General features: G+C 34.0%; 1 protein-coding gene across 7 annotated transcripts; it reads left to right on the forward strand.

Moving 5' to 3' along the window:
• The first annotated feature begins 8589 nt into the window (after positions 1-8589).
• LOC108469884 (uncharacterized) lies at positions 8590-24400 on the forward strand. 7 transcript variants are annotated; one of them, XM_053031448.1, is made up of 8 exons: positions 8590-8911; positions 9092-9202; positions 10836-10964; positions 11077-11135; positions 11637-11744; positions 12206-12286; positions 23566-23651; positions 24373-24400. In XM_053031448.1, the coding sequence occupies exons 4-8, from the start codon at positions 11118-11120 to the stop codon at positions 24380-24382; spliced, it is 303 nt and encodes a 100-aa protein (XP_052887408.1). In that variant the 5' UTR covers positions 8590-8911; positions 9092-9202; positions 10836-10964; positions 11077-11117; the 3' UTR covers positions 24383-24400. The 7 variants fall into 7 exon arrangements, with proteins under 7 accessions (XP_052887408.1, XP_052887409.1, XP_052887407.1 ...); XM_053031449.1 differs by having other exon boundaries at positions 12245-12286; XM_053031447.1 differs by lacking the exons at positions 23566-23651; positions 24373-24400 and adding exons at positions 12786-12961; positions 22150-22570.
• Positions 24401-25206: the final 806 nt, after the last annotated feature.

A 25206-nucleotide genomic window follows, 5' to 3' on the forward strand; every position in this document is an offset into this window, starting at 1 on the left:
TCGTTTCTTTCCATCCTTTTACCATATCCAAAACATAATCAACTTTTACCACTTATTTGATAACCAAATATTTTCCCTTTCCAATTAGCCATTTTATTTTTGATCTTTTAATCCCAGTTGAGCCTATTTCATTTATTTAGTTAGATATCCATCTAATTGAACCATACTATCTCGTAGATGATCGGGCAACGTAAATACAACTCAACTCATCATTCGAGGCAGATTGTATCATTGGGTCAACAAGACCTTAAACATGAATTAGGAAGAGGTCGGGACTAAACTGAACACATACAAAATTTTTCGAAACTTTACATTTTTTCTCAGTTACAAAGGTCACACGCCTGGGTGAATAGGCCATGTGCCCACACGGCATTAAACACGCCCGTATGAATAAACCATGTGCCCACACGGCATTAGACATGCCCTTGTTTCTAGGCCACGGCAAAATAGGGCATACATGCTGACTTGTCCCACAAGGCCAGAGACATGCCCGTGTGCCTTAGCCGTGGTCGAAATTGACTTGGGTCACACGGCTGACCACACGCCCATGTGCCAGCCCGTGTACCACACACGGCCAATAGACATGCCTGTGTGTCTAGGCCATGTCAAAACTGTAGGGTATACTGACTTTAAATCGTAGGGTACTCCAGGGGACACACGGTCGTGCAACATGACCGTGTCTCACACACGGTTAAGACACACGCTCGTGTCTTTACCCGTCTGGACAAAAATAGGCCATTGAAAAGCCAAATTGCCACCCATTTTGGGTCATACCAACAAGCTCAAAATGACTCATAATTCACAACCAAAATGCAACCAAAACATTACCACATCAAGCATCATTTATGCTTCAATATCACTAATAACTTCCATACACAATTCTAACTCAAACATATTAATTTACCAAAATCATACCATAAACATATAATTCATATTAACTTCCTAAATCAACCATGAAACTTACCAAAATTGACTATTTCATTTGGCCATTAAAGAGCACATCAAAACATACCATTTTTGAACACAAAGCATATACCAAAAATTCATTTATAATCTCATCCATAACCAAGCCATATCACATGGCTAGATATGCACATCTCAAAACATATCCAAAGTTCTCTAGCCTATACATGCCATACTTTGATATATACATTTTTAAAAGGTACCAAAATTAAGTTCAATAGTGTGGTGATGATCCTCAACGATCCTCAAACTTTCGGTAGCTTCGATAATCTATAAAATAATGCAAACACACACAAAATAAGTTTTCAAAAGCTTAGTAAGCCATATACAAATAAACATATCATTTTAAACATATAAGCATCATAAAACACATATACTCCATAGCCAAACACTATTACAAACCACATAATTCATATACCTTTCACATATTTCCAATTCATTGCACATATAGCATAATTTCACATAGTTATATCACATATCATCACTTGCACATATACTTACTTCTCATTAACAAATGTTGAACACTTCTATACGTACCTGAGTCGGTTAGTCATTCATTCAATCACATATTTCTCAGATAGGATACGCGGATAACTCGAAAAGCTCGTACAATGCCAAAGTCCCAGATGTGGTCTTACATGTAATCAAATATCAATGCCACTGTCCCAGATAGGGTCTTACATGAAATCAATTACGATGCCGATGTCCCAGACATGGTCTTACACGTGAATCTCAAATTGATGCCAATGTCCCAGATGTGGTCTTATACGAAATCAAATACGGAATTCCTATGTCATGACATATGTATCCTAACTATTCCTATAGTTCGTACGGGGCTTTTCGGACGTCATTAAATTATCGAAACTTTCTCAATTTCACTTATTCGGCTTCTATAACCATTCATCACAATTCAATATCCTATAAGCATGAATAATTCAATTCAAACACATTTATTTGTATCTAGACTTACCTCATACGGAAATGAACAGATTTAACCGACTACTCGACCACTTTCGACTTTCCTTGATCTAATTCCTTTTTCTTTGGTTCTTGATCTATACACATTCAAATTTAACTCTTTTATTCACTAAATCATTCAATTCCATCCAAAAACATATAATTAGGTCATTTTACAAATTAGCCCTCACATTTGCACATTTTGACACTTTAGTCCCTAATCCATAAAATTACAAAATACACATATTTTCTTTATACACATGCTTGGCCGAATATTCATATAGTTCATATAAGCCCATTTATTTCATTTATTTCATATTTTAGTCCCTTAAAATCTCATTTTCACAATTTAGCCCAAATTACTCAAATTCATCAAAAATTCCAACACAAAATATATTTATCAATCATCAAGCTTCCATATTTCATCAATTAATATTACAAAGCTCACAAAACCAACAATGGAATATCACAAAATCATCAACAAATTCTGAAATTTTATCACAAAATCATCAAAAAATTCTAAAATTTAGGCATGGGCTTGATAGAATACAAAACAACGATCCCAAAAACGTAAAAATAATCAAAAACTGAGCTCAAAGCATACCTTAATCAAGATGAACAAGGGCCGAATATCAAAACCTAGCTTTGGCTTCTTCTTCTTTTAATTTTCGGTGAAAGAGATGATATTATGAGCTTATTTTTGTTTTGTTTTTATTTAATATATGATTAATATACCAATTACCAAATTACCCTTTAATAATCCATTATAAAATCACTTAATGGATGATCATTAATGTCCATTAACCTTAATTATGGTCTAATTGCATCATAAGGACCTCTCTTTTAATAAGACATAGCACTTAAGTACGTTTAACAAATAGGTAGCCACTTTTTACATTTTACGCGATTAAGTCCTTTTTCTAAATTAAGCACACAAACGATCAAATTTTCATACGAAACTTTCATAGATATCAATTCACATATTATAAGCACAAAAAATAATATTAAAATATTTTTCTGACTTGGATTTTTGGTCCCGAACAACTATTCCAACTAGGATCTAAACTGGATTGTTACAATCAATATGTTTTAAAATTTTAAAATTATAAAAATGAAACATATATTTCATTTAAAATTATTAATAAATAAAAGTATAGAAAATAAAATAAGACATATTGTCCTAAAATACTATCTTAATAAAATTTAAAATTATTTATTAACTTAATTTAAGTAAATTAAAATATTAATAAAAATGAAAAATAAAAAAATTTATTGAGCAATCATAAAATGCTTTAATACTTTATAATGACAATTATAAGCAAAATACTAAAGATACCATGAAAGTAATTATAAATTGAAAAAATGATGTTTTGCATATATATATATATATAAATATAAAGTGATAGTAATGTAAATTATCAAAATAGTCACTTTTATTAGCCTCAAATTACATTTTAGTCACTTATGTTTGAAATATTACGTTTTAGTCACTTACGTTATACTTTTGTTACTAAATGGTCATTGAGTTGTTAACGATTGTTAATGGTGTAATGACAATCTAAGGTGGCCTGTTATTTCATCATATCAGACTAAAATTTTAGATTAAATTACACAACTGGGCCCTATATTTTTTTGAACAATTTAACTTTTTTTTCTTTGTTTTTTCTTCTCTTCTTCTTCCCTTTATTTTTCTCTCTTCTCACAATTTTCACTACAGAAACATAATATTTTGTCAAAAGGTTAAAGCTTAAAATTTAAATTTTAACCTTATCATTCTCCCCATCTTCAGAGAATTTTTCAATTTTTGAGGTGCTGAGATATATACCATTTTTTTCTTACAGTTTAATGAATCATGTTAAAATTTAACAACTTTTAAATTCAATTGGCGTATTAGATCCCCATGTTTTGTAGCTAAAGAAAATTTAGAGTGAAATTAATAACTACACACAACAGAAAATTCTTAAGCTAAATCAAAACTTAATCTTGAATATTAATAAAAAAAACTGAAAGTTGAAAGAAGAGAAATAAGTAAGCAGGCAAGAACATGAAGCTAGATTGAAAGCTAAGACTAAAAAAACCCATAAAATCTAAATTGAGAAAGCTAGGCAACAAACTAAAATGTCACTAACTTTGCTAAGATCAAATGAAGGTCTTACATAACAAATTATGAGAAACCTAGATTCTAATTCGATGCATAAAGATGAAATAACACAAGATTCAAACGAGAAAAAGAATGGAAATTTACAAAAAAAAAATGATGCTTTGTAAAAGAGTTGTAAGTAATATCCTTACATGCCCAGCTAAAGAAAACCCTACTGAAATTTCAAGAAAACTGAAACGAAAAATGAGAGATTATGAGGTGAGATAGACATGAACTGAAACATTCAAAGAAAAAGATCAAAGGAATAATGAAGGAAGAGGAAGAGGAAAAGGTAGAAAAAAAATCAAAGAGCTTTATTAAATTTTCTTACTTTAGATTAAATAAAAATGATTCTGCAGTAATGAATTGACATTTGATTAAAATTTTAATTTTAACCTTTAACCTTTAGACACAATATTCTGCAATGAAGAATATGAAAAGAGAGAAAAATAAAGGGGAAGTAGAGGATAAGGAAAATGAAGAAATAAAAAGAAAAAATTTTAAATTGCTCAAAAATATAAAACTAAAAGGATTAGTTGTGTAATTTGACCTAATATCTTAGTCTAATGTGATGAAATAACGGGTCATGTCAAATTGACATTACACCATTAAATAGTCATTAACAATTCAGTGACTATTTCGTAACAAAACAATAACGTAAGTAAGTAAAACATAAAATTTCAAACATAAGTAACTAAAATGTATCCTGAGACAAACAAAAGTGACTATTTTGGTAGTTTACCCTACTTACAATAATATATACAAAACTTCTAGATGAAAATATGACAAAATGAAAACAATGAAAAATTAAAAGAATAAACTACAAATAATAAATATATAAAAATTGTGCCCTTTAATAAAATATACTATTTAATAAAAGAATAAATTTATTTAAAATAAATGTATAATTTTTTGCTAATAAATAAATGTAGAAATTTATTCAAAATATATTATTTAAAAATTAATTTTGATATGATTGTAAAATCATAAACCTTAAAATATATATTAAATTAACATTAACGTGTAAATATGAATGGATGAATAATACAATAAATTCAGATCTAATAGGCGAAAAAACAAAATTTAAAAAAACTAAAAACAAAGTTTATTTATTTCTTTTAGAATAAGTAAAAATATTCTAAAAATCAATATATATTAATGATAAACTACATTATATTTAATGAATGATATATTTTATATTAATTTTAAATTTTGAAATTTGAAAATAACAAAATGATAGGTTTATATCTTATTCTAATGACTAATTTTTATATAATATTTTATTATCATACTAAAATTTAAATTTCGAGCTTAATGAGTATTACATCAGTTTCCATCAGGGTTGCTCCAACTGACTTGAATTCCACAGTGGAAGTGGGAGAGAGTGACAATGGACTTTGTTAGTTGGTTTCCTTTGAAAACTACTAAGAAAGATTCGGTTTGGGTTGTGGTTGATAGATTGACTAAGCCCGCCCATTTTGTTCCTGTCCGTACCAATTACTCTCTCCAGAAGTTAGCTAAGCTTTATATTTTTGAGATAGTGAGATTGTATGGTGAGCCAGTGTCAATTATTCAGATCGGGATCCTAGATTCACATCTCGATTCTGGAAGAAGTTGCACGAGGCTTTGGGTACTCAATTGGATTTCAGTACGGCTTTCCATCCACAATCTGATGGTCAGTCAGAAAGGGTCATTCAAATATTGGAAGATATGTTTAAGAGATGTGTAATCGACTTCCTAAGCAGTTGGAAGGAGCATTTACCGATGGCATAATTTTCCTATAATAACAATTTTCAGTCAAGTATACAAATGACACCTTACAAAGCTCTTTATTGTCACTCACCTTTATGTTGGACTAAATTGGGCGAAAGCAAGTCGATTGGTCTAGAATTAGTTACGAAAATTGAGGATAAAATTTGATTAATTTAAGAAAGGTTGCAGGCAGCTTCTGATAGACAAAAGTCATATGCTGATTTGAAGCTCAATGACATCGAGTTCAATGTGGGGGATTTCGTTTTCCTTGAAGTCTCTCCATGGAAGAAAGTTTTGAGATTTGGTCGAAAGGGCAAGTTAAACCTTAGATTCAGTGGTTCCCATTGAGTGCTTAAAAGGGTTGGTCCTGTGGCTTACCAACTCAATTTGCAACTTGAGTTAGATCCTATTCATGATGTATTTCATGTATCGATATTGAGATGGTATCAATTTGATCCCTCACATATTATTCCAGTTGAGGAGATAGAGGTTAGATCGGATTTATCATTTGAGGAGGAACCGGTTTGAATATTAGAACATGAAATCAAAGTGTTAATTCAAAAGAAAATTCCTCTTGTTAAGGTGCCGTGGAGAAATCATGGCATCGAAGAGGCTACTTGGGAGCTGGAAGACTCAATTCGACTTCAGTATCCTCATCTTTTCAAAATAGGTAATTTTAAGGATGAAATTTCTTTAAGCAGGGTAGAGTTGTAACATCCCAAATTTAGCTCCACAAAAATGTAGAAATATATCAAAAATAGGGAATTGACCCACTGGTTAGTTATTTAATGTGAAAGCACGAAAGTTAGTTGGAGGTCCCAAGTTCAAGTCTCAACTCTTACAAAATAAATGGATTTCTGCAAATTCCCTTATTTTTCTCATGTGTTGTCGTCTAAGCCTAGTAAACATAGGTATAAATACAATTTTTTATCAAAATAATCAGCTTTCACTATAGCAAAACAGGTTTTTAGCGGCATTTTTAGCGGTGTTTTTTAATAAAAACGCCGCTAATGAACGAGAATTAGCGGCGCTTTTTGAAAACGCCGCTAAAGAATGAGCATTAGCGGTGCTTTTCAAAAAAACGCCGCTAAAGATTGATTATTAGCGGCGCTTTTTTAAAAACGCCGCTATAAGTACACCTTTAGCGGCGCTTTCTATAAAACGCCGCTAATGCTCAATCTTTTAGCGGCATTTTTCAAAAAACACCGCAAAAAAATTTGCAAAATGCTGTAGTTTTGTATTGAGCTTTTAATGGCTTTAGCGGCACTTTTTAAAAACGCCACTAAAGATCGAGTATTAGCGGCGCTTTTTTAAAAAACGCCGCTATAGGTACACCTTTAGCGCCGCTTTTTTAAAAACGCATAAAAGAATTTTGAAAAACATAGAAAAAATTGAAAGTAAAAACATAGAAAAATATTTGTTAAAATGAAAAAATTAAAATACTATTATTTAAAATAATTTTAAAGATTTTTGGTATATGACTGATTGTTTTTAATTTATATGTTAGGGTATATGGTTTAGGGTTTAAAATATTAATCTTAAATATCGAATTAATTATCATTATAGTTTAAGGTATATGGTTTAGGGTTTAAAGTGTATGAGTTACTATTTTAGGGTTTATTGATTATGGGTTTAAAGATTATGGTTTATGGTTTAAGGGATAGGGTTTAAGGCTTATGGGTTAGGGGTTAAGTGTTAGGTTTTAGGGTTTAGAGATTATCTTTATGATTTAGGGTTTATGGGTTTAGAATTTAAGGTTTAATGTCTATGGTTTGGGGTTTTAGGGTTTATGATATAATGTTTATTATTTTGTGATTAGAGTTTTAATTTTAGAGTTCACGATTTAGAGTTTGGGGTTTATGATTTATTGTTTTATAGTTAGGGTCTTAGTACTATTCATTATTTTAGGGGTTAGGATTTAAGGTTTAAGGGTTAGGGTTTTTGATAAAATGACAAAAATTAATTTTTTAGGGTTTAGGTGTATACATAAACCTAAATAAGATAAATATAAGTTATTTTTTAAAAAATATATATATCAAAATGGGTTAAATCCCAAAAGCATACATGAACAATGGTTTAGTGTGCAATTATATACATGAATTTTAATTTGATCTAGTTCTTATAAATTATTAACACAATTATTGATATAACATCATTTTATATTTATATATTGCATACATAAATATTTATATTTATTCAATATAAAAATATATTGATGTATTTATTTTTAAAATGTGTATGATTAAATCAAAATTAAAGTTTCAACTATACATTTAAACCACAATTAGAATTTCACGTCTAGAATTACACATTAAACCGAAATTCATATATAATTACGAGATGTATCTCTATCAAAATTTAGGTGTATACATATAATTAAATTCCATTTATATAAAAATCTAAACAACTAATGCGAACCATACTTAAAAGAATAATGCTTGTATTCTTTGTGTCATTTTATATTTTTTAATTCATCGATTTCATTTTATTTCATTAAAGTTTCCTTTTGTATTTTATATGATAATTTAAAATTATAAAAAATTAAAATTTAAAATTTAAAATTAACGTTTAATATTTTAGTCCACATTTCAGTTAAAAGTTCAATATTTAAAATTAAAAAAATCTAAAAATGATAATCTTAGCACAAAAATTTTGAAAGAAAAATAGAAAAAATATATTAAAAATAAAAAATTAAAATTAAAATAGTGGCGTTTGTCCCAAAAATGCCACAAAAAATTAAGCTATAGTGGTGGCGTTTTTTTTTAAAACGCCGCGAAGGGCCATTATTGTACAAAACAAGAAAAGGAAAATCAAAATCCCGCTCACTCGTAAAAAAATAACTTTGGCTTACCCGCTCGTTACTCTCTCTTCTTCTCATCTATGTCGCTCGCCCTAAATCTTTTTCTCTCGATCCTTCGTTTCTTTTCACTGTCTAGATATATCCGCCTCTCTCATCTTCGTAAGTAGTCTCACTTTGAATACTCTCATCTTCTTCTCATCTTGTTGAAGAAATGCTACTACCATGGCTACAAAGAAGAGCGTTGGGGACTTGAAGGAAGCTGATTTGAAGGGAAAGAAAGTGTTTGTTAGAGTCATTTGGTACCTTTCTTTTATTCCTTTATTTAGATTTGATTTCTTCAATAAAAAAATTTCTTTTGATCTCTTATTGGGTTTTTGGGTTTCTGTTTACCTTTTGATTTATCTGCATGTTTCGATCTGGTGTTCATTGAGATCTTTATGGGTATTTGTGGTTTTGAGATTTATTTTTGATTGACTAAGCTAGATCTGTTGATTATGGTCGTGATGCTCAAGCTATGCATCTAAAGGAATTCTTCGCTGATCCTTCTCATTTTCCTGTTGATCAGATCTCTCGCCACAAATCTCTTGGAGGTACTTTTGTGTTTCTTTAATTCCTTTTTCTTTTTCAAGTATGAAATCGGGAATGACTTAGACATATAAATTTATTTCTTTTGATTTTTTTTTTTGGTTTAAATATGAACTGTGTTTTTAGTGTTACTTATTGTTAGATCAACATGTAGAGAAAATCTGATTCCAGCAGTGTTTTGTAAAAGTAATAACGGAATGGAACCTTATAAAAATTGTTGATGCCGGTTGTCAAGGTGACGGTGCTAAATGCAGGTTTCGGGGTGGCTCTGGGTAAGGGTAGAAAAGTGATAAGAAGGAAATTAGGAAATGTGACGGTAGGAGAGTGTTAGGAAGGACGTTAGGTAGGGTAAGGGTAAGAGGGAGACTGTATATGAACTAAGCTCACCAAAATCTCGATCCTGATCGGATATAAACAAAAGATAAGTAAAAAAAATCATCTTTTTTGGAAGAATGAAACTTATGATTTTATTTTTTATAATAGAGTAATTACATTGAAATTACTGTAGTATTTAGTTACTCTTTAAACTAGTTATATAAACTTCTTAGGAAGTAAAAGGTAATACAATTAATAACTAATGGAAGTTACATTTATGAGGTAAAGAAATTTAAATTTGTTCTCTTGGCAGTTGAGAGAAGGTAAAGAAATCAAGGTTCTGCTTGGTATTGAAATGTTTTCTTTTGTATATGAAATGGTTCCTCTCACAGTATACGTGTGTTGTATTGCATTCACTTGTCAAGGCATTTACCATCATTTTAGGCAATACATGTTCTATATATCAAAGAATTCTTATGCTGAGATGTAGCTATTTAATTAGTGATTATGATTACTGCATGAGCTTGTGGTTCCAGTAATGTTGGAACTACAACCAGAAAGTAGCATTTTATGTAAACTATTATGATTACCAAATGAATTTATAGGTTCCAGTGATATTGGAAGTACAAGCAGAAAATAGCAAATTATGAAAACTTCATCCAAGATAGGAGAAAAGGAAATGGTTCTTAATTCCAGTTGACATGGAAATCAAATTAAGTAATTAAATACAGAAATTAGATTGCACCTCTGATAGTTTGGGGGTTGGGGTGCTTAGAGCGTGAGATTAAAGTATCTGCTTAAAGAAATAATCGTTGGTTGCTGGTGTTGCATGTTTCTACCCCCATTTATCAATGCTCTAAGCCCTAGAGCAAAAGTCCATTTTCAATTTAGATCTGGAATAAGTGAATCTTACTGATGGTTTCATCTAATATAGTTCTCGAAATTCAGTTGTAGACCCTCAAAATTTGCTAAAAGAGAAAGAAGCAATAGAAGAAAAATTAGCACTTAGTGATTATGAATTACGGTTAGCTTGAGAAGATGTTATGAAACTGAAGACTGGGTTACAAAGGAAAGTAGATCTCCTTCGGGATAAATTGAGTAGTAAATTTTCTTATTTATTTGATATTTGAATGGATGCACTTGATCTCTGTTTGGTTGACACTTTTGATATTTGTCTCTTGTTTTCTGTTCATTTTTCTTTTTGTTTTCTTTTTACAGAAAAGAAAAAATGGAACAAATAGCAAAATAATCAACTAAACTCTTCTTCTTCTTCCATTTTGTAAATGATATTTTAAGAGAAAATTTGATCTCCTTGTATGACAGATTTTTTAGCATGCTGTTCGATTGAAAGAGTCTCTATTTATGACTTTAAGAATCATTAGAAGCACCACAATGGTCAAGATTGCTACTTGGTTATATAGGTTTACTATTGGTGAGGTTCTTGCGGTAAAGGTAAACACTGAGGAAATTTTTCTTTTTTTCTTTTCACATCCCATGAGAGATGTTCCCTTCTCTACTTTAGGCCCATTAAAGGCTAATGAACGTTAAGATCTGAATTGTGCAGTAAAGGAATATTTGCTGATAGATGGATATCGATTAACTGCAATGACATTTTGTGAAGAGGTATCTGTAACATTCAGTAGTGTTTTCGTCTTGTTACTGCTTTTTTATTCTGTAAATCTGCACTAGCTAGCATTAAGGACCTATATAGCTATAAGGGTTGATCGTCCTATGCTAAAAGCTTGATGCAAAACTCAATAAACTGAAAATTGTGGAAATTTTGAATTATTATTTGGGAACTGCAAGAAGAGAGAAGTTCTTGCCCCACAACACCAGGGTTTATATTTTCTGAACATGAAGTTAGTTTGAAAAATAGAAAAGCCTGACTGGGAGTTATTTGCATTTGATGTTAGAACCCAAGTTATCTACTTTCTTGATTTTCTGGCCAGAAGACAAGCTTTAACAATTTATAGAGTTCATAGAATCTGATTTTCATATTTGCTTTATGGTATATCTTTATCTTTCTCTAGCACAAATACATTTTGAGGCCCTGAAGGGGTATGAAGCAGCTGCCTAAGCTGGTGAATCTGCATATTTCACAGCTAATTTGTTGTTTAACCTCAGGTTACAGATCAGAACCTTGATGTTTGGGCAAACTCGCTAGCATCTGTGCCTGATGCCTTGTGCCATTACTATTATCAGTACCTGTCTTCAAGTTTGAAAGCTGCTGAGGTAGGCAAGCTGTTTCTTACTATTCATACTGAATCATACTGAATATTTTCATGTTGGAATGTTCTAGCTATTGTCCTTTATTATCATCTTTTTTTATCTTTTTTTAAATTCTTGTATTTGCTCTAGTTTTGTTGCGTGATTGTTTGTCTATTTTGTATTTTTTTGTTATTAGTTTTGTGTTATAATTTGTTCCAAAGTTAGATTTTAAATCTTTAGATTTATAATTAGGGCTTATTGGATTTACTGGTATTTTTAGTCAAATCTAACTGTTCATCAGACCTTGATATTGCTTTTGTGCTTGTAATTTTAGATATTAGAACTAAAGAATAATTTCTATATAACGTTAAACAACAGTAGGAGTTAAAATATAGTTTGGGGTGGAATTGAGCAAAGGCTTCAGAACTGTGATTTTGAGTTGAGTTTATGTTTACTCCTTGATTGTACTGATAATAATTTGTCAGGGAATCTTATGCATTGGCTTTCTCAAACGTTCTCGCCAGCAAAAGGAAATTACAAGGGAACAAGCAGTTCAAGATGTGGAGGTAAGCTATGAGAGTTGTTCAAAGCTGGCATTTTGGTCTACATCTTGCCTTGATGATTTCTTATTTATGTATTCTTTTGTTTGATCAATTGGAGGTCTAGTCATACTCTGAATGCTTCTTTTTTATATTCAAACCTCTTTTACCACATTATAATCAAGTGTTCTTAAGTTGACAAATGAACTGTAAAAACCCATTCTTGTCGTGCATTACAAGTGATTGTTGTTAAGATATTAACCCACAACCTTTCAGGAGTCTTGAACAGTTCATTTTAAGGATATTTTCTAACATTTAATACATTACTTACTTTAACTGAATTCAAGAAAAAAGTGATGCATTAATTACACGGCATTGGTTAACATTTCTCTTAAGAAATTTATCAATAAACACCTTAACATGATAAGAATATTGGAGATTTTACAATATGGTATTGATTTGTAGGGTATTTCGGGCCAATATTGTGAAAGTATCACACTATGAACTAATTTTCTCATCAAATCAGAGAATAAGAGAAGAACTTGAACAATTCTTTGTTGGCGAGAAAGGGTATGAGAGAATGTGGGTGATTAAGTCAAATGGAGAAAGGGACATCATGTCTTTATTGTGTGCAAGTGTTTTCTCCACAGACAGTGCAAGGAACACGACATCAAGAATGGTTCAACTTAAAGATGCTTCCTTGTACTCATTCTCATCCTCTTTATATTTTTCGATCTTTCTTCAAGTAGGATATTAAGAATTTCCGGTACTATTCTTTCTGATTGCTTATAAAATAGTTTGCTCATTATAACCTTCATTTTCTCTTATCTTTTATTTATTTGTGTAAATCATTTTTCTTTGTTTAGTGACGCAACGAATCTTTGAACATAATTTCTGTTGTGTTACATATAAATGATTTTTTAAAAATTGTGTATGGTTTAAAGTTCAAATTTAAAAAAAAAAACATAATATAATATTTATCATAGAAAATAAATATTATTTAATTAAAATATATTTTTTTAAATTTATATTTTTTAGTGGCGTTTATGAAAAAAGTGTCGCTAAAGGTCTGTTATATAGCGGCGTTTGTGAAAAAGCGCCATTAAAAGTCATGGTCTTTAGCGGCGTTTTTGGGAGAAGCGCCGCTAAAGGCCATGACGCGGCGTTGTTTGAAGAAGCGCCGCTAAAGGTCATGGTCTTTAGCGGCGTTTTTTTAAATAAACGCTACAAAATTTTGCTGCGTCTGCTATAGCGGCGTTTTTTGCGACGCTTGTGAAAACGTCGCTAATAGTTTTAGCGGCGCTTAAAAGCGCCGCTAAAGACAAAAAAAAAGCCGCTAAAAGTCTGTTTTGCTGTAGTGCTTTGAATCCCTTTTTCTTCTACCTTAGCCTTCTCTAACTCCCTAACCCCCTCTCTCTCTCTTCATCTTTATTTTTTTGTTTCTGTTTCTTTTTCCACCATTGTTGTCGTTTCCTACACCTCTCCTTTCACCATCTTCTTATTCTGCTTTTTATATCAAGATTCAACACCGTCTCCTTTACTATATTGCTGCAATTTTCCCCAAATAAATAGCCCAAGTTCAAGTCTCAACTCTTACAAAATAAATGGATTTTTGCAAATTCCCTTATTTTTCTCATGTGTTGTCGTCCAAGCCTAGTGAACCTAGGTATAAATACAATTTTTTATCAAAATAATCAGCCTTTGAATCCCTTTTTCTTCTACCTTAGCCTTCTCTAACCCTCTAACCCCCTCTCTCTCTCTTCATCTTTATTTTTTTGTTTTTTTTTCCTTTTCCACCATTGTTGTCGTTTCCTACACCTCTCCTTTCACCATCTTCTTATTCTGCTTTTTGCATCAAGATTCTACACCGTCTCCTTTACTATATTACTGAAATTTTCCCCAAATAAATAGCCCTAAATAGGAAATATTGAACTCCAAAATCGATCCCAAACATTGCCAAGAAGGTGAATTTGTTCTTTCTCTCAACTAGCTTGGGTAAGTTCTATTTTCTCTCCATTATTGTTTAATATAGAATTTTGGAGATTTTAAATGTTTTAGGTATTTTTTTAGATTTTAATGAGGTCTCAAACCATTTTAAAATTCAGCCCCAATTTCAGCCACCATGGGTGGTGGTACGTGCGCATATGTGTAGAACAGGGGGCTGTTTTGTTTCTTGAGTCTTTCCCATTTAGTTCCAGCCATAATTTGAGTTCTTGAATCCTCCTAATCAGCTATTAAACCCATGTGAACTAGGAAAAACCGTTCTACATCATTTGGGCATTCAAAACTCACAAATCGGGAAGCATAAATGTAATTAAGCGTAAAATTAATTGTTGTTTCCACATAGTTGTAGGGTAAAGGTTATGGATTGATCAAATGAAGGAATTTTATCATTATTAGCTACTAATTTTCCAGTATATTATTGATTATGTGTTTACTCAAACGTTCCTAATCAACTGTAATGCCAAAGAATGATCGTACATATGGTTCACATTGATATAGTGTAAGGAATTGAACTAGTTTGAATTCGTAAAATAGTTATTAATTTGAAAATTGGTTTGAACCCATAAGTGGATAATTGGGAGTTTGTTAAATGGTAAATTTATTGAATTTATATTGAATTTTGGTTTAGGATCGTAAAAAGGTTTATTAAGGAAAATTTCAAGATTCACTAGGGTGCTGCGAGAAAGCGAAAAATAAGGTTTGGGTCCTAAACTTGTAAAATTTCTTTGATAATGATAAATTTCATGTTATATTTGATAAATTAGCTTGCTTATTGGTTTGACTTAATAGCCAAAATATTAGTCTTGTGAGTGGCCGAACAAGTTACGTTTTGAGCCTTAAAAGATTGTTGTGTTGGAAAAATTGCTAGTTTGGCTGTATGAATGTGTAATTGAGATTGTTATGCATAATTATATTATGTGATATGAGAATGTTTGATTGAATAGTATGAAATTTTGAGATATTAGGTTTATGCATGATTTAAATGCATGAAATATTTACTATGATATATATATGTGAGGTTGCTATTGGTGCACAATAAAAATTTTAAAGTATGTGAATTGTGATACGAGCTCGCCTCGACTTGAGTTGAGTCATATGTAGATTGCCTGATCATCTACGAGAAGGTGTTGATGAGAATTGAATGGAGAAATGATTTCGGGTTTGAAAGAGACTTGGATGTCAAAGTTTAAGTTCGAGAAGGGTGATTAAGTTTAGGTTTAAGAAAGAAAGAAGTTAGGATAGTTGGTAGGTTGTTTATGGTTCGGGAAAGAACTGAAATTCGATTGAATCAGAATATTTGGGAAATGGACAAAATATGGTAAGGTTGGTCCTAAGAACAAGTTGAACCGATATTAGCAAATATCGACCTAAGACTTATTAGTTCTTAAGATGGAACGGTTGAATCAAAATGGACCTCAACCCACTATCTAGGAAGATAGGAACCTCGGTATAAAATGTTTTGAATGCCACACTAAAACTAGTGATAAGTTTGGTTTTGTAAAAGAAATAGGTTGACGCCACTACTAGGTAGATAAGCCAACAAAATTTTAAACGAGACTTAGAGAAGAAATTCTCTCAAGAGCAAAGGTTCGACTATATAATTTGGCAAAACTTTTTTTACAAAGAAATAAACAAACTATTTATAGCCTAACTTGTACTAGCCGAATGGACAAAAGACTAGCTTAAGAATTAAGCAAATTCGGCTATGAAGAGACTAGAATGATCTAGAACAAAAACCATAAGTCTTCCATGTCCATGTGCAACCTTTGTAACGCCACAAGTCAGCTTCTTAATGAAGGAATTCGGCTGAATGTATTTGGGATGCATGAGGAGTTGATTATACATGTCTAGGTTCGGCCATGAGCTTAATGGAGTCATTCAATTTGCAATGCTTGGCCGAATAGGTGTGAGTATTAATGGGGCAGTTTGAAAGCCTTCAAAGGTGTGAACATCATGGTTGAAAGGTCTCTTGAATATGAATGCATCAAACCAAATGGACAACAGGCGTGAAAAGAAGCTTGGCTAGTTTGAACACCTTGATGGATGCCTTGAGAAGATATTCGGCCAACTTGGGGAATTAAAGAGGCAACTCTTCCTTGGTCGAAATGTTTCTTAGAGAAACTTAACAATCAGCCAACATGCATGTAACAAGACATGCATGAATCCTCTAAGGCCTTGAATCTGGTCGTGTATGTATCCTCCCATCCACTGAACCAATCCATGCATGCACCTACATGAATTAAAATCAATTCATTAAATCCCATGTGAACACCTTAAATTCGACACAAATGTGAACAAACATTCCAAACATTAATTCGGTTATTACATAATTAAAACATGTAATATAAAACATAACTTAATTACTAATGTGAACTTAATTAAAAACATAGTTAATTTATAGTAGCTAATAAATGAACTTATTCAAGTAAAGAGTCAACACTAGTATAATAAGCTATAAATAATTTCATGAGCTAAGATTAAACTCGTGAGCTAAATTCGAGCTAAGTCCGAGCTCAGGAGCTGAAGTTGAGCTGAGAACAAGCTCATGAGCTAGAATTTAGCTGGATGTGAACTTGTTGAGCTAGAACTGAGCTTGCTGAGCTGGTTGTGAGCTGGACAAACTAGGAATAAGTTACGAGGATGATTCAGCGAGCTAGTCCACGAACTCTCGAGTAAGCTGGTGATAGATTCGGCCCAAGCTCGATCAACTAGAGCTGAGATTGCGTCTTTGAACCTCTTGGCTCAGGCTCGGGTAATTGGTCCTACGGGTAACTCGAGAGGATCTACATTGGCAGCTGGCAACTTGGGAGGTATGGTCATATCATTCCCCCTCTCTTCGAGGCGATTTGCCCCCAAATCGTCACCTATATCATAAAAAGACAGATCAACTACATTAAAGGTAGCACTTACATTGTACTCACCTGGGAGGTCAAGTTTATAGGAATTATCATTTATTCATTCCAAAACTTGAAACGGCCCATCTCCCCTCGGTAACAACTTTGAGTTTCGTTGAGCCAAAAATCTTTCCTTTCACATATGAACCCACACCCAATCTCCGGGTTCAAATATAACTTGTTTTCGCCCTTTGTTGGCTTTGCGCACATATTGCTCCGTCCTAGCCTCGATATTAGCTTTAACCTTTTGATGCAACTATTTTACATAGTCCGCTTTCTTCTTGGCATCTACATTAACAATTTGATCTTTAGGTAATGGAATTAAATCAAGAGGAGATAAATGATTAAAACCGTAAACTATTTCAAATGGAGAGAATTTCGTAGTAGAGTGAACGACTCAGTTATAAGCAAACTTTATGTGAGGCAAGCACTCCTCCAATGACTTGAGATTTTTGTGGATAATGGCCCGTAGTAGATTGGATATTACACGATTCACCACCTCAATTTGTCCATCCGTTTGGGGATGACATGTCGTGGAGAATAAGAGCTTCGTGCCTAGCTTGCTCCAAAGTGTCCTCCAAAAATGGCTAAGAAATTTTGCATCGCGGTCGGACACTATTATCTTCAAAATTCCATGCAACCTGACAACTTCTTTAAAGAAAAGGTTAGCAATATTAACAGCATCATTAGTTTTCAAACACGGAATAAAATGTGACATTTTTGAAAACTGATCTACTACAACAAAAATGGAATCTTTTCCGGTTCGAGTTGGCGGTAGACCTAAGATAAAATCTATTGAAAGATCAACCCAAGGCCCTTCGGGGATAGGCAAAGGCGTGTACAGCCCATGTAGGTTAACCTTCAATTTTGCCTTCTTACAAACCAAGCATCGCGAACATATTTTCTCGACATCCCGTTTCATCCGTGGCCAAAAGAAGTGTTCTTGCAACATGGCCAAAGTCTTTGCAATGCCAAAATGGCCCATGAGGCCACCACTATGTGCCTCGAGTACGAGCAACTCTCACACGGAACTTTGCGGGATACAAAGCTTACCTTCTCGAAAAAGGAAGCCATCGAACCTGAAAAACTTATCAACAGCAGCATGTTCACACAATTTATATACATCCCCAAAATCAGCATCAGAGTTATACAAATCTTTCAAAAACGCAAAACCAAGTAGTTTTGAATCCAAATGATTTAACAAGGTATAACGTCGAGATAGTGCATCGGCCATAATATTTTCCTTACCTTTTTTATACCATATAACATAAGGGAAGGATTCAAGAAATTCTACCCATTTTGCATGCCTTTTGTTGAGCTTGTGCTGGCCTTTGATGTGCTTGAGCGATTCATGGTCCGAATGGATGACAAACTCCTTCGGCCACAAATAATGTTGCCACATTTCCAATGCCCGGATCAAAGCTTACATTTCCTTATCGTATATGAGATAATTCAATGGTGCGCCACTTAGCTTTTCGCTAAAATACGCCATGGGCTTCCCTTCTTGGGTCAACACAGCACCAATCCCGATACCTAAGCCTAAAGGATTTTTCTTGCTCCTCGCTACAAAAGAAGGCCGAATTCTTTTTTATTACGTTAGTGAGAGGTGCGGCCAATGTGCTAAAATTTGGGACAAACCGACGGTAGAAACTCACCAAGCCATGGAAACTTCGTACTTGGCTTATGCTGGTTGGTCTAGGCCACTCCCGGATGGCTACCTTTTCTTGATCGACTTCGAGTCCTTGTGAGCTGACAACAAATCCTAAGAAAATGACTTTGTTAGAAGAAAATGTGCATTTCTTAAGATTGGCATATAAAGTTTCTTTCGCAATACATCAAGAACAACTCGTAAATGCCTCAAATGATCATCTAAAGACCTACTATAAACAAGAATGTCATCAAAGTAAACCACGCAAAATATACCAGTATAAGCATGTAGAACATGGTTCATTAAATGCATAAAGGTACTAGGAGCATTAGTAAGACCGAATGGCATTACCAATCACTCGTACAAATCGTGTTTAGTTTTAAACGCTATTTTCCACTCATATCCCTCACGCATCCGTATTTGATGGTAACTGCTTTTGAGGTCGATTTTGGAGAACAACTGAGCACCACTTAGTTTATCGAGCATATCATCTAGGTGCGGTATTGGTTGATGATACTTAATCATGATTTTGTTCACGGCGCAATAGTCAACGCACATGCGCCAAGTCCCATCCTTTTTCGGCACCAATAAAACTGAAATAGCACACGGACCAAGGCTCTCATGGATGAATCCCTTTTCAAGGAGTTCATTCACTTGTTTTTGCAGCTCCTTGGTCTCCTTGGCATTACTACGATAAGTCGGTCGGTTTGGTATAGACGCGCTAGGAATGAATTCGATTTGATGTTCTATTCCCTGAATTGGTGGTAAGCCACTCGTAACTTCGTCAGGAAATACATCTTCGAATTCCTGCAAGAGAGAGACAACAGAAGAAGGTAAAGTAGCATTTAATTCATTAGTATTCAAATATGATTCCTTGTACATGAGTACAAGTATAGGTTGCCTCAACATGAAGGATTTTCAAATGTCACTCCCTTTTGCATAAACACTCATTTTTGCACTCGTTTTTTCTTCACTCTTTTGTTTTTCCTGTTCTTTATTCTTTTCTCTCATTTTTATAACTTGTTTCCCTCGTTTCTTTTCACTCACTTTTTCACACACCTTTTCACTGTTTTCTTTCTTTTCATTTTCTTTAAAATTTTCAATTGAATCATGTAATTTCACTTGATCTTCGTATACTTGTCTCGGTGTCAAAGGCGCTAAAGTGATGTTCTTGCCTAAATGCTTGAAGGTGTATCGGTCGGTGTAGCCATCATGTACCACCTTTTGATCAAATTCCATGGACGGCCTAGCAAAAGGTGCCCGACATGCATAGGGACCACGTCGCAAAGAACTTTGTCGTTGTATTTTCCGATGGAAAATGGCACCAACACTTGTTTTGTCACGTTCAACTCTCCACCATCATTAAGCCATTGAAGCTTATACGGACAAGGGTGCTTCGTTGTAGCAAAGCCAAGTTTCTCCACCATTAACGTACTAGCGACGTTTGTACAACTCCTGCCATCCACAATAAGGCTACACACCTTGCCTTGTACAAGACAGCGCATATGGAAGATATTCTTGCGTTGTTGTTCATTCTCCGCGCTTTGTAAACTTAGGCTGCATTTGATTACAAGGATTTCTCCTTCGACAGCATATTCAAGATCACCTTCTTCATCACTGACAGGGGTGTTGGATTCCTCTTCTTTCTCATCTTCTGACTCGATTTCACCACTGGACTCATAACCATTGTTCTTCAGTTAGGGCATTAACTAGCGATGTGCCCTCGCCCCAAGCACTTAAAGCACTTGATGTCCCTCTTGTGATTTGGATTGGAAACTTCTTTGCCTTTGCTTGATTCACCAACGGGTTTGTTAAACTTTGTAGGATTGTTTTGTTCCTTCGGGCGATTAGGAAAGTCCTTTTTGCTCGTACCTTGTCCCCATTTTGAGTTGTTTGCAGGGTTGGCATAGGTTCGAACGGAGCTTTTCTTCTTGAGTTGTTTTTCTACTTTGATTGCAACATGAACCATGTCGGTCACCTTGACATAGTGCTAAAGCTCCACCACGTTAGCAATCTCTCGATTTAGCCTGGCTAAGAACCTAGCCATGGTTGCCTCACGGTCTTCTTCCACGTTCACATGAATCATTGCTACTTCCATCTCTTTAAAATAATCCTCCACGCTTCGATGGCCTTGAGTAAGGTTTTGCAACTTTTGGTATAATTCCCGATGGTAATAAGACGGGATAAATCTCTTTCTCATCACCGCCTTCATCTCTTGCCATGTTGAGATTGGTCTCTCTCCGTTTCGTCTTCGACTTGTTGTCAATTGGTCCCACCACACCATGGCGTAGTCGGAAAATTTGATTGCCGCCAACTTGACTTTCTTGGCCTCCGAGTAGTTATGGCAGTCAAACACCAATTCTATTTTCTTTTCCCACTCCAAGTATGCCTCCAGATCAGACTTGCCTTTGAAGGGTGGTATGGAGAGCTTAATGTTCTTCAAATCATCATCAACTCGACCTCGATCCCTTTGACCCCGATTCTGCTGGTCTCAATGTCGCTCACTTTGGTTTGAACCTTGGTCGCTTTCTAAATCACTTGGGTCATACATCTTATCTTCGAACGGCCTTGCTCGGCCTCTTTCACGTCTAGGGCCTTGAGGCGTTCTTTCTTGTCGCCCTCTCTCTTCGACTCGGTCTAGTCTCTCCTTAATGGATTCAAGTTCATTGCGGAACATATGTTGGATTTCCCTTAGGAGGGCTTGTTGGCCTAAATCAGGGACTCCTCCACCTCCGAGAGCCACGTTCCTCACAGATTGTCTTGGTAATCCTTCATTCATGTTACGTTCTGGACTTCGCGACATGTTCCAACCTCACCACAAACCTCACAAGATCTCTCGGAAAGAAAGAATGATGGCACTCACACTCGTGTTTACGCTCGTTTGGCTTTTACCTCCCCTCGAATGCGCTCACTCACTCGTGCCTTTTTCCACTCCTTTCTTCTCTTATAACCTCGTAAAGTATTTACTAGGCTTGATATTCTAGTTTGGGAATCGGTTTCAAATGGGGTAAACAATGGGTATGCATACAGGTTTAGGGTTGGCTGAAAGAATAGGGAATTGGGTAGAAAGTGTGGCGCAATAGAAGGTGTATCGGGGACGATATCAAATCAAGGGCTTTGATGTTCAAATAACAATCAAATTGCATAAAACACCCTTTTTTTTTTCTTTTTTTTTGATTTTTTTGAATTTTTTTTTTGTATATACTTTTTTTATAAACGACTAAAATGATAATTACAATATAATACTTGAATTTCACGAAGTAAAATTTTTTTCTTTCTTTACTCTTTTTTTCTGAACCTACTCTAGGAATGCTCCGTCTGAACGTCTAAACTTCTCGTTTCAGGTAGCTCTGATACCAAATGATACGAGCTCGCCTCGACTTGAGTTGACTCGTATGTAGATTGCCCGATCGTCTACGAGAAGGTGTTGATGAGAATGGAATGGAGAAGTGATTTCGGGTTTGAAAAAGACTTGGATGTCAAAGTTTAGGTTCGAGAAGGGTGATTAAGTTTAGGTTTAAGAAAGAAAGAACTTAGGATAGTTGGTAGGTTGTTTATGGTTCGGGAAAGAAATGATGTGACAGCCCTAAATTGACCCTAGTCGGAAAGTGGTTTCGGGACCGCTAAATCGAGTCATAAAAATAATTAACCGTCATAGTTGATGCTCATTATATGTACATATGCATGTGTGAAAATTTCATGTTTGGATTTTGTTAATTGTAAGTGAATTTTATCAAATAGGACTTGTGTGAGAAAATTTAGAAATGTGCTAGGCAAATGTAAAGTGGTCTATTAATGCATGTTGTGAAAATGATGGGTTTGCATGTCAATTTACCCAAAATTTAAGCATGGTGGCGGCCATGCTATGAGTGGAAACATGTTGCAAACATGTTGGGTTAGTGGTTATGTTAGAAAGAATAAAATAATGAAAAAAAGAATATGATGAAAACAAAGGAAAAAAAAGTGTCCATCCTTTCACATTTTTCTTCCTTGGTGAATGTTCTAAGAAGAAGGGGAGAGCTTGAGAAAATCAGCTATGGTAGTTTGCTAGACTAAGGTATGTTTGATGTTGTCCATGAGATTCATGCATGTTTTTAGTTGTTAGTTTGAGTTCTACCTAGCCCATGGTTTAAATCTTTGCTATGGGATGGAGATGATATTCGCCATGGGTGTTGTCTTCTTGGTTGATGTTTGATGTTGTGGTGATGAGGCATGAAGATGAGTTAAGTTTCGCTAAGGTGGATTTGTGTTGATGTCATTTGCATGCTAAGTGTGGAGCTTTGTAATGATACATGTGTATGGTGCTTTTGATGTTGTGAATGGAAGTAGTGGAAAAGTAAAAGAAAATTTATGTAGAAATGTGGTATATGTGGATTTGTAGGATGTTATAAATATATGTGAAGCCATGCTAGATTAGGAAGAATTTGGTCAAGTGTTCATGAGATGAAATGTTGTGTTTAGGTGAATTAAAGATGATAGTATAGTTGATATCATGTATATATGTATGCATATTCGGCCATCAAATTAAGAGCATAGGTGATGTTGAGTCTAAGCTTTGTACATTCGGCCATATATATATATATGCATGTGTGATTGAATTATTGATAGTAGGGCGATAGCATATGGTTATTAGTCGAATAGCTCAAAAACATATGGTAGGAAGATAAGAATTAGTCATGTATCTCCTATGATATGAAATCATTAATATTTTGATATAAATATTTAGCAAGACGGTTAAACTAGTTAATTTGTTGATTAAGCTCAAGAAGTTAAAGGAGGAGAATCAAGCAAAGGCAAAGGAAAGGACATCGAGTAGCCGAGTTAGAACCGTTTTACCCAACACAAGGTAAGTTATTAAGCATATATTTTGTATTGATATAAATAATCATAATAGCTATGTACTTATGCCGAATGGAATGATATATAAATGCATGAAGTGACAAAAGTTATCGAGTGAAAAAAAAGAAGTGAGATGAATTGAGTTGCTGATTTTGGCACTAAGTGTGCGGGTATAAACGTTTACTATAATGAGATTGGCACTAAGTGTGCGAGTTTAATTGTATAGCACTAAGTGTGCGAGTTTGAATTGTATAGCACTAAGTGTGCGGGTTTGAATATTAAGCACTAAGTGTGCGGACTTACTGTATATTTTTGAATAATCATTAACGTTAAGTGTGCGACTTTATCGAGTAGATGTCATGTTTATATTTGGGCCGAGCTTGGTAAGTCTTGAACCTATGTGGTGATTATATTTGAAGTAGGAACATAATATTATTGTGGAGTAGATGAAATGCTATTATTAGTATAATTTAAATGAAGATAAATGATGTGTGGAGATGCATCAAATATCATATCGAATATCATACGAGATGTCAATGGAGGCTTGGCTAGTTCAGAGCATGTAATCATAAATGTGCGTGAAATTATGGCATAGTCGGTATGGATGGAGTACCTAATCTTGCATTATTTGATTTCTTTTATGATATTTTATAGATGGACAGTAGTGTAATGCTTATGACTTCTTGAGTTATATACTCATTCGGTGTGTTTATCTGTCACTTGTTTAGGTTCCTTTGATTCATTTTTGTGTGCTCGGGACCATCGTCAAGTCATCACACCACTTGCAACTTTTGGTATCTTCTTCCTAGTTGGTCTAAGAGAACATTTCGCATGTATAGTCTATTATGTTTTGTTTGAACTTTGGTATGTAAAACTTTGGATAGCCATGCGAAAATGGCTTATATACGTTTTGAGCATAATGTTATAGTCATCTTGAATGTATATGTTCATTAAGAGGCATGGAAACTATGTAATAGGTAAAGTCTACCTTAAAAATGGATGCTGATAGCAGCAGTGACGTGGATGTGAGAAATCACTAAAAATAGTAGAAATGGAATTAAATAGTGAATAAATTATTTAATTGAACCTTGATGAATCTATTTTCATAGGAAAGTAACGAAATGATCATATGAACAGTATATTAGGAGATATTTAAGTTTTCGCGAAACAGGGCCAGGACGGTTTCTGGATTCCCTGTTCCGACTTTGGAAATTATTATAAATTAACCAGAGATAATTAGAAGTTGTTCCATATATGTACAGATTCCTTTTCGAGTCTAGTTTCTATAGAAACAAACGGCATCGATATTGAAGCCCATGCAGGGAGATATCCAAGTCGTAATCCCGAAGGTCAGTGTGGTCGAACCCTGAAACAGGGAGACTTTAACTAATAAACTGTACTAATTGGCTCAACCAAAATTCTAGAAAAATTTTTAGATGGATATATGAGTCTAGTTTCAGGAAAAATTTACGGAACTGGTTTTCGACTTTTGTAACTCGAGATATGATTTTTAAGGTGACAGTGACGCAGTTAGCCAGCTCGTCTGGAAATTTAAAATGGAC

This window comes from Gossypium arboreum, chromosome 8 (assembly GCF_025698485.1).
Source record: "Gossypium arboreum isolate Shixiya-1 chromosome 8, ASM2569848v2, whole genome shotgun sequence".
In the NCBI taxonomy this organism is placed as follows: domain Eukaryota; kingdom Viridiplantae; phylum Streptophyta; class Magnoliopsida; order Malvales; family Malvaceae; genus Gossypium; species Gossypium arboreum.

Bases quoted from the DNA above. Each gene is read 5' to 3' on its own strand.
- LOC108469884 (XM_017770977.2), top strand. The intron at 11,745-12,205 runs GTAGGCAAGCTG...ATAATTTGTCAG, and splicing joins CAAGTTTGAAAGCTGCTGAG to GGAATCTTATGCATTGGCTT. The intron at 12,287-12,785 runs GTAAGCTATGAG...TCATCAAATCAG, and splicing joins AAGCAGTTCAAGATGTGGAG to AGAATAAGAGAAGAACTTGA.